The sequence below is a fragment of the Mercurialis annua genome, linkage group LG3 (assembly GCF_937616625.2).
Source record: "Mercurialis annua linkage group LG3, ddMerAnnu1.2, whole genome shotgun sequence".
NCBI classification, from domain to species: domain Eukaryota; kingdom Viridiplantae; phylum Streptophyta; class Magnoliopsida; order Malpighiales; family Euphorbiaceae; genus Mercurialis; species Mercurialis annua.
In genome coordinates, this window is record NC_065572.1 from 51,241,262 (window position 1) to 51,252,175 (window position 10,914).

General features: G+C 29.3%; 1 protein-coding gene across 1 annotated transcript; it reads left to right on the forward strand.

Annotated features, from left to right (window-relative positions):
- The first annotated feature begins 1,670 nt into the window (after window positions 1-1,670).
- Window positions 1,671-4,269, forward strand: LOC126671658 (wall-associated receptor kinase 2-like). Its single transcript, XM_050365444.2, has 3 exons — window positions 1,671-2,645; window positions 2,744-2,893; window positions 2,970-4,269. The coding sequence occupies exons 1-3, from the start codon at window positions 1,745-1,747 to the stop codon at window positions 4,088-4,090; spliced, it is 2,172 nt and encodes a 723-aa protein (XP_050221401.1). The 5' UTR covers window positions 1,671-1,744; the 3' UTR covers window positions 4,091-4,269.
- Window positions 4,270-10,914: the final 6,645 nt, after the last annotated feature.

The window sequence follows — 10,914 nt, forward strand, 5'->3', positions numbered from 1 at the left end:
ATAATAATTTGTCCTTTGAAAAAAATTTAATTAGTGTACTAATTAACTATTATTATTTGATATTATTTTTAATTAAAAATTAAATATATTTTTTTACAAATACCGGAAAAAATGAAAATATTTTCAAAGATACTAGTATTTTTTTAAACATAAATATATAAAATAATTACAAAAGTACAAATTCTCAAAAAATAATTACAAAAATACAGTTTTTATAAAAAAATTCTCATATAAAAATGCAGTTTTTTATATAATCCATATATAACCTGTATATAATACGAATTATATACATTTTTTAAAATCAGATCTGAGAATTAAAATATCTCTGAAAAACGGAGAAGATGAAGATGAAGTTAAAGTCAAATTTTATATATAATCCGTATATAATACATATTGTATACAATTTAAAAAAAACAAATTCAGATCTGAAAATATTTTCAGATCTGATATTTTCAAATCCGATTTCATATTTAATCGACAAAGGAGGAGCAGAGAAGGATGGAGTGGTGGCGGGCGGAGCGGAGCGGAGAGTCAGGCGGCATGGGAGGAGAGCGGCGGCGGCGTGAGGGAGAGCAGCGGCGAGGAGAGAGCGGCGGCGTGAGGTGAGAGCGGCGGTAGCGGTAGAATGATGGTGGATGTGTGTTAATGGAAAAAAATAAGAAAATAAATTAGGGTTTTGAGAGATGTAGAAGATGGAGAAGATGAAGTGTGAAGAAAGGAAATAATTTTTGTTAATAAAAAAAGGCAAAAATACTGAAAACTCCTCCACCTTTGAACTTTTTTTCAATTCTACCACCACCTAGGAGAATTCTCAATTGCACCCTATTTAGGGTTTTCAGTTTTCATCTGTACCCCAAAATAAAAAAAATTGATGATTTAATTAATTTAATCATAAAATTATTAAAACAACCTAAATAGAGGGATTGTATCATTATTTTTTCCATTTGAAAAAAACAAATAAATTAGTATATGAAGGATTAATTTAAATTTTTTTCTAAGTAAAAAGAGGTCATTTTAGTCAATTGGGGTACAGACGAAAACTGAAAACTAAATAGGGTGTAATTGAAAATTCTCCTACGTGATGGTGCAATTAAAACAAAGTCAAAGGTGGGGGTTTTTTAAGTATTTTTGCCTAAAAAAATAAGATGGTATATTTGAAAATATGAAAAACACTCTTTTAAAGAGAAAGTATAAGTTAGCATGTTTGTAAATATTTTACCTTATTATGATATAGAGTGTAAATATTCCTAAATTAAATAACCATTGACGTGTTTAATTACGAGTCATGTGCGTAGCACGTAACACAATAGTACTAGTCTTTATAAAAAGATAACAGTTAGAAAATTTATAAAAGTGGCTATCATCAGTTGTTTGAAATGTATATAAACATAATAAAAAAATCTATGTATAAACGACTATTGTAAAAGTTGATTTGTATAGCTACACAAAATATTGAAGAAACCCTTTAGTAGGAAAAATAAATAAAAAAGCATTTAATGAGAGTAATTGAAGTTATAGGCAACATTTAGAAGATAATTGCTGATTGCACACGCGGGTGGGACATGTAAATGATGTAATCATATTGTTGAAAGGGTCAACAAATGAATTTCTAAACAAACGAATTGATGCAAGTGAATTTCAAGTGTTAGTTCTACAATTAAAAAAGAAAGTCAATTAAAACCGAATGATTTATGTATAGAAATGTCACATATATTGGTCAGAGTTAGACATTCATCACACTACAATGGCAAAGTATATGCAGATTATGGGTCTCAGTTTGGTAATAATGGTGTGTTTACTTGATGTAACAACAGCAAATTCAGCTGATGATTGTCCTAATACATGTGGAAATGTTGATGTTCCATATCCGTTTGGCATAAATGACATATCTGCTACTGTTGTAAATCCTACATGTGCCATGAACAACTTCTTCATGTTCTTATGCAATTCAACAGAGGATCCTCCTCGCCTTTATTACGGCAACAATCTCCCAATCCGGGATATATCTGTGGAGGAAGGGACCATCACCATCAGCACCTATGAAGCTTTTGATTGTTATAATGAATCAGGGCTGACTAATCATTATAATTACTGGATGAGGCTAGGAAAAGGCCCTTTTAGGTTATCCGACACCCGAAACAAGCTGACTGCTGTGGGTTGCGATACCTTTGCCTTCATGACTGATGCAGGACTCACGTTTGGTAGTGGGTGCATATCCTTATGCAGTGAGAACAAAACGCTTGAGGATTATTGCTCAGGTATTGGCTGCTGTCAGACTGCTGTACCCAGAAGTCTCAAGACCATAAACATCACTATTCTAAGCGCAAGCAAGCATAAAGAAGTTTGGCAGTTTAATCCATGCGGGTTTGCGTTTTTAGCAGATGAAAGGACTTTTAATGCATCCAAATTGAGACTCGATGATCGCCCATATTCCGATGTTAGTAAGAAGCATCCAACTTCTGATATTGTAATCGAGTGGGTTGTGAAAGAAGAAACATGCGAATATGCCCAATCAATTTCCAATCGGGATGGATATGCATGTGGTAATAATACTTACTGTACTTACTCCCAAAATGGCATGGGATATCGATGCTCATGCCTGCAAGGATTCACAGGAAATCCTTACCGACCACAAGGCTGTCAAGGTAACATATTCTCGAATTCTATCCTTATTAATTTGTTATGGGGTCAACACATTACTTTTTTACTCAAAAGATATGTATTACTTTTGATTGTCTAATAGACATTGACGAGTGCAAGGAGGCAGTTAAGTACCCGTGTGATGGTACCTGCAAGAACACGGTAGGAAATTACACATGCCAATGCCCACTTGGGATGCGCGGTGATGGTAAAATTGGCTGTCAAGGATTCCGCATCACAACCATTGCCACAAGTACTATATCTTCATATTCATGTTCAACTAGCTGCATTTCTTACTACTTATCCTGATTATGTCTGTTTCATTGCAGTTGTTGGAGCTGTCATGTTTGTCATGATCATTAGTCTTCTGATTGTGATCATATGGAGGAAATGGGTAAAAGAAAAGAACTTTTTAGTAAATGGAGGCTTGTTGTTAAAGCATCAACGAGTGAGAATGTTTACTGAAAAAGAGCTGACGAAAGCTACAAAAAATTACCATAGAAGCCAATTTCTAGGGGAAGGTGGTTTCGGATCTGTTTATAAGGGAACTCTAGCAGATGGCACACATGTGGCAGTAAAGAAACCGAAAGATTTAGACAAGACTCAGATAAATCATGAATTTCAAAAAGAAATTGGGATTGTTTCGCAGGTGAACCATGTGAATGTGGTAAAGATCTTAGGGCTGTGTTTGGAGACAAAACTTCCACTGTTGGTTTACGAATACATTTCAAATGGGAGTTTATTCCAGCATATTCATCAAAGGAGGTCTAACATACTAACCAACTGGAAAAGTAGACTGCGAATCGCTGCAGAGACTGCTCTGGCCCTTGATTATTTGCACTCCCTAGCCAACCCACCAATTATTCATGGTGACGTCAAGTCAGCAAACATCCTGATAGATGAAAATTACACAACAAAGGTTTCGGATTTTGGAGCTTCCGTGCTTATTTCTCCAGGTCAATCAGATATGGCTACGAAAATACAAGGAACATTTGGGTACTTAGATCCGGAATATCTCATGACTGGCGTTTTAACAGAGAAGAGCGATGTGTACAGTTTCGGTGTTGTTCTTGTTGAACTGCTGACCGGAAAGAAGCCAAATTGTAACTCAACATCAGGAACCAAGAGTAACATCATTCAATACTTTCTTTCGTCGCTAGAGCGTAATAATTTGCCTGAAATACTTTGTATGGTTGTAACTGAAGATGAAATGGAAGAGATCAAAGTATTTGCAGAACTTGCAAAGTGGTGCCTTAATAGTAGCGGGGTGAACAGGCCAAGCATGAAGGAAGTAGCTGAAGATTTAAGCAGGTTGAGAAAGTTGAATCAAAGCGTATGGGCTCAACAGAACAGCCTAGAGACAGAGCATTTGCTAGATGACAAGAGTCATTGTGACACCATTAGCATGTCAACATTCGATATGGATCTCTACCCTGTGGATACCCTTTAAATTGTTGTGCTCCACCAAAATAATGCATCATTTTGCTTAATAATTTGTAACTGCATTTTGTTTGTTGAAGTTGGTAAGTTTGTATTGCAGTTTGCAGCAAAAGAAAAGCTAAATGTGAAGTATGGGTTTTGTTCTTTTAAGTATGAGATAAGTTATTGCAGCAGCACTAATCAGTCCCATATTTGAGTCCATAAACACAAGGATTGATATTTTCAATAGCTTTAATTTTCTACGCTGATAGCTTGTTAAAATTCACTGTTGATGCTTGGTTTCCATTCAGGAAATTTAATACATTGGTTTGTATTATTATTAATTGCTGTAATTTCAAAAGTTATAATTTTAAAAATAAAATTTATACTATTTTCTTGACAATCTTATTTAATTGGGAGTTTAACCATATTACCCTATTTAAGAAAAACAATATTTACAAAAATGATGTAACAAACAGAGGAAAAGAAAAGATAAAGCAGGGTTGTCTCATTTCATTTTCAACAAACTTCTCTTATTCAAGCTGCCTTTGCCATAAGTCACAATGCTCATCTTTTATTTCATTTCTATTCATGTGTTTTGTTGTTTCAGAATTTTGATTAGTTGGTAGTAAGATAAGTACAATTTAATTAATTAATGATGCAAATATTAAAACTCCCAATTTTTAGCATTTGGTTTTTTAATGGATGCTTTCTAACTTCTCATATCTTTCTATAATTTGATTCTTGGTTTTGTTGTAACTGAACCAAATTGGGGATTTTTAAAACTTAGCAATACCTCAACTTAAGGCTCATATATTTTTGGCTAAACTCATCTAGGCCCTTATTTTATATCATTTTTGTTCAAAAAGCCCTTATACTATTTTTTTGTTCTTCTGATCTCTCTACTTACATAATTTCAGACCCTTTTTTAGTTTTCTCCAATCCTTCTATTTACAATTTTTTTCGTTCCTCCTGTGCCTTAAAAGGACCTGGAAATTGAAATTTTGCCAAGTACAGGGACCCAAAAGTAAATAACTTTTGGGTAGGGGTCTTTCGAATAAAACTGATAAAGTAGAAGGGCCTCCGTATGGGTTTTTCCTATATTTTTGCTAAAGTAGGGATGATTTTACTACATATTATTGATGTGTCTTTTGATATTGTGCATGTAGATCCTATTCAATTATGTATATTATTGAGGCAATAATAAACAGGTTTACTATCTCATTAACTTAGGGATTTATTTTGGCCTAATTACTTAAAAAAAACCCACCATATAACATTATTTCGTTTATACCCCGGCTTAGAAAAAAGTTTATTTGTACTTTTTTTTTAATTTTTTATTTTCAACTGTACCCTAAAATTTAATTTTTTGACAATTTAATTAATTAATGATGCAAATATTAAAAATAATTAAATAGGAGGGTTATATTAAACCTTTTTCTATTTGTAAAAATGCAAACAAATCCATTAATTTTAAAACTATTCAAATAAATTCTAAAAATTAATCGTTTTAAAATGTTTTATTTAAAAAACTTCTGATCCACCATAACTCCTTCGATTTACGAATCCGCTAACAAAATCTGATAAATATTTCTTATAAAAAATATTTTTAAAAAAAAAAAATTTTGAGCTCCTCCTTCACCAAAGGAGGAGCAGCAGAGGAGGAGCAATCGCTGCTCCTCCTCTACATGGAGGAGGAACAGATCGGCTCATCCTCTACATGGTGTGTCTATAGATCGGCTTATGCTATATCATTTTTGTTCAAAATGTCCTTATACTATTTTTTTGTTCTTCTGGTCCCTCTAATTACATAATTTCAGACACTTTTTTAGTTTTCTCCAATCCTTCAATTTACAATTTTTTTCGTTCCTCCTGTGCCTTAAAAGGATCTGTAAATTGGAATTTTGCCAAGTACAGGGACCCAAAAGTAAACAACTTTTAGGTAGGGGCCTTTCGAATAAAACTGATAAAGTAGAAGGGCCTCCGTATGGATTTTTCCTATATTTTTGCTAAAGTAGGGATGATTTTAGTATATATTAATGATGTTTCTTTTGATATTGTGCATGTAGATCCTATTCAATTATGTATATTATTGAGGCAATAGTAAACAGGTTTACTATCTCATTAAAAAAAGTTAGTTAGTTTAACTTAGGTATTTATTTTGGCCTAATTACTTAAAAAAAACTCACCTTATAACATTATTTCGTTTATACCCCAGCTTAAAAAAAAGTTCATTTGTACTCTTTTTTTGATTTTTTGTTTTCAACTGTACCCTAAAATTTAATTTTTTGACAATTTAATTAATTAATGATGCAAATATTAAAAATAATTAAATAGGAGGGTTATATTAAACCTTTTTCTATTTATAAAAATGCAAACAAATTCATTAACTTTAAAAACTATTCAAATAAATTCTAAAAATTAATCGTTTTAAAATGTTTTATTTAAAAAACTTCTGATCCACCATAACTCCTTCGATTTACGAATCCGCTAACAAAATCTGATAAATATTTCTTATAAAAAGTATTTTTTTAAAAAAAAAATTTCGAGCTCCTCCTTTCGCAGAGGAGGAGCAATCGCTGCTCCTCCTCTACATGGAGGAGGAACAAATCGGCTCATTGCTCCTCCTTCGGACAAAGAGTCAGAATTTTTTTTATTAAAAATTATTTTATATTTACAGTTTTATATTTTAAAGAATTATTGATAATTATTATATATTAAATAATTATTATCAATTTAATTTTGTAAAGAAGAAGGTATTTTTGTACTATTAAAAATATTATAGTCTAATTAGAATATAGTTTAAAAAATGAATGACTATTTTAAACTTTATTCTAAATAAAAAAATCAATTTAGTGCTTTAAGATAGAGATGAAAATGAAAAATTAAAAAATAATAAAAATGAACCTTTTCCTAGGTCGGGGTATAAACAAAATACTGTTATAAGGTGGAGGTTTTTTAAGTAATTACGCCGATTTATTCTTTATATACTTTCGGTTTGCTTTCATAGTTAGTTTTGCTCGTTATAGTTAATATGATTTCTGTTATGTTTTTAGTCTTTTATTATCAACACTTAATTTTAACATAATTAAATTAATAACACTGTTGGAAATATAAAAATTATTACAAAATTGAACCTTAAATGTTTAAGGGTAGCATGGTGATAAAGCTAGAAATCTAACTTGTGTTTGCCTCCTTCTGGCCAAAATGTCACAGTATAAGGTTCTTGTTGAGCTGGTGTAATCCATGAAACTATAATAGTGTATCATTATATCATTTTGAATTGAAAAACATATGAATTGCATTACAAGAAGATTTTATTAAATTAGTATCAATTTTTAATCTACTTCTAATTTTTATTTTACAAAACTCTTGTCTTTTTTCTCACTTCATCGGTGCACCCGTTGCTTCAATCGTCTCCGATGGGTGAGTCAAATTTTAAAATTCGATCAGCATTCCGCTTCATCTTAGCCGCTGTTTTCGAATGATTTCATATTCAAAAATTGGTACGGATCTAGTTAGAGTAGGTGAAATGATTTCATATCTAAAAATTGAAAAACAGACCTCTGTCAAACCGTCAACGGATACGACTGGAGTGTTGCTATAATTCTGTCTCAGTCTTCCGCAATTCTTGTCGTATGTCTCCTCCGCTTTGTCGGCGACTCTACTGGTGGAGGGTGTGCAAAAACTGAACCGAACACCGAACCAAAAACCGATCCGAAAATAACCGGTTCGATTTTAAAACTATTATTTTTAAAAATTTAATACTATTTTCTTTCATATTTAAATGATATTATGTATAAGATATTACAATTTGACTTAGATTTGATTTATATATATATATATATATATATATATATATATATATATATATATATACGATATACCAAATATATATTGATATTATACTAATAATAAACTAAATATTATTTTTAAATTATCTTACAGTTATCATACAAAAAAAGCAAATATTGTCATAATAATTTATATCTACTATCATCAAGTTATCATTTAAAAACTTAACATATAAATACATTGAAATTATCAACAATATCATCATATTATCATATCAGTATCACACATATGATAATATTATAAACAGTAGAAGCATAGTATAGTAGAAACTTCATAAAAAATTCCAAATGTATCATATTATATTTACATTTTCATACAATTATCAAAAGATTCTCATTTTTATAAATCAGAAAACTATATCATAAACATATATTATCATGACACTATCATCAACTTACATAACAAAACAACATACTGTAATTTGAATAAATAGGTATTATCATATCATTATCATACAACTAATATTATCATAACAAATCAAATTGTCAATCAGAAATCATAAAAAAACATATTATGTTTATATTATCATATAATTATCATAAAATTATTATTTTCTAAAATCGAAAAAATGTAAAACAAACCTAAATAACAATATTAGTACAATCAACTTATAAAATAAAAAAATAAAATAATATTATCATATTATCATATTATCAATTAACATAAACAACATTATCATACAAGTATAACAACTTAGATAGAATTAAATACCTGAATAGAATCATTTTTATTCAGATTATCACTTTCAAACCTTCTCATCTGGATGTCTCTTTTTACTACCACATGATCTGCTTTCCTTTTACCACATGAAGATTCTTTTACTGCTCTCCTCTTCATTCTTGATTTTTTCTCAGTTTTACAAACAGGAACTTCATTTGCCTGTAACATTTTGATTCTTAAACTTTTTCGAACTGGAGAATTAACTACATTCTCCAATTCATTATCAGCAGTAACATGCCTTTTCATTTGTCTTATGATTTGAGTTACTGTTTTATTCAAATCGGAATCACTCATGATGTCAGATTAACTAAAAATAAAATACAAATCAGGTATAATAAACACAATACAAGAGAAAATCAGCAAAATACAAAAAGAATGAACAAACAATTAAGAAATTTATAATAAAAAATCAAAACAAAACCTAAAAACCTAAAAACCCATTCTAGACAAACTAATTGCAAAATATAAAAATTACTTACCAACGCACGATAAGATTCAGATAAACCGATAAAGAAGAATCAAAATCGATGAAAAGGGGAGAAAAACGACGATGAAGAAACGAGAATAAGGCGTGAAAAGGAAAGAGAATAAGAGAAAGAGAGGGAATGAGCGTTAACCGCTACAGGAGTAAAAAAATAAAAATTTGAAAACTAGGAGTATAAACATAAATGGGCTGAGTCATTAAAATAAAATAAAAATCGCCCATGTAGGTAAAGACACATATGTCCATAAAATAGAGAATATTTTCAATATCTTTTTAACAGTGAGGTAAAATCTGTAAATATTTCTAAAAAAAAGTATTTTTTCTAATTTTCTCATTAGATTAACTTTGGGTATCAATGAAATAATTGTGTGGTTGAATCCACGAAACAATTGTCAAATGCGAAAAAAATCGTGAATTGCAAGATATATATTATTTTCTACAATATTTCAATGGGTTTGGAAAAATTTACCTGTGAAGTAATAAAGATTACGAATATTATTTGCTTATTAATAATTTTGTTCAATAAGAAGACATAATTTCTTTAAGCACAATATTCAAATACATTGAAATTTTTACCTGTGAACCCATCAGTCCGGGGGGCCTTCAAAGGTGAGAATTATAAAAAAAGGCCTAATTACTTAAAAAATCTCACCTTATAACATATATTCATTTATACCCTGACCATAGGAAAAAGTTCATTTGTACCCTGTTTTTGATTTTTCATTTTCGTCTCTACCTTAAAGAGCTAATTTGACTTCTTTTTATTTGGAAAAATATTCAAAGTAATCCTTTATATTTAGCTAATTAAACATTAATATTATTAATTATTTATAAAGTTTTCATCCTTTAATTAATTTAATTGTCAAAAATTGAAATTTTAGGGTAGAAATGAAAACAAAAAATAAAATAAAAGGTACAAATGAACTTTATTCTACGTGAGCGTATAAACGAAAATATATTATAAGGTGAGGTTCTTTTAAGTAATTAGGCCTAAAAAATATATTTAATTTTTTTTGGTTATTAATGAGGTTTAAATAGTGTTTTTTGTTGAGAATTATAAAAAAACTAGTACAAAAATCTCGCTTCGCTTCGGAAAATTATAAAACTAATATCACATAATAATTATATTATAGTTATTTGGTTAAAAATATATTTAACTATTTATTAACAAATGATTTAATTTATTTTTATTTCAATGAAGTATTAATTTTTATCATTGTAATTTTAAGATTTGTCCTGCTAATTAGAAAAATATATTATTTTTATTAATAAAAGTTAACTATAATTTGAATATATTATTGTAGATAAGCAATTATATAACGTCACTTTAGAATATAATCAGCGAACAGTACCCCAAATGCATGTTCCTTTTAAGTACTTTGTTCTATGTGAAATTAGCAAAAAATTATTCATTATTTGATTTTTTTTTATATGGCCTAAAATATGTTCTTATAAGTTATATTGAAAGACATATTAATTTCATAGTTAAATTTAGTGGTGGATTCAAATATAATTCATAAGGTTTATTATTTTTTTAAATAATACACGTTAATATAATTTCATAAAAATATTATAATCTTATAAAGGTTGACAAAAAAAATTCAAATAGACAGAACTATAATATTAAATTAATTTTTATGATATTAATCAAAATTTTAAATTTATTAGATTTTTTTTGTCGAAAATTTATTAGATTCACAATCAGCACTTTATACTATCTATAAGTCCCCCATTTTCAAATTAGATTAGTATAAATTCATAATAATTGCAACAGTAGTGTTTTTTAATCCAACTTT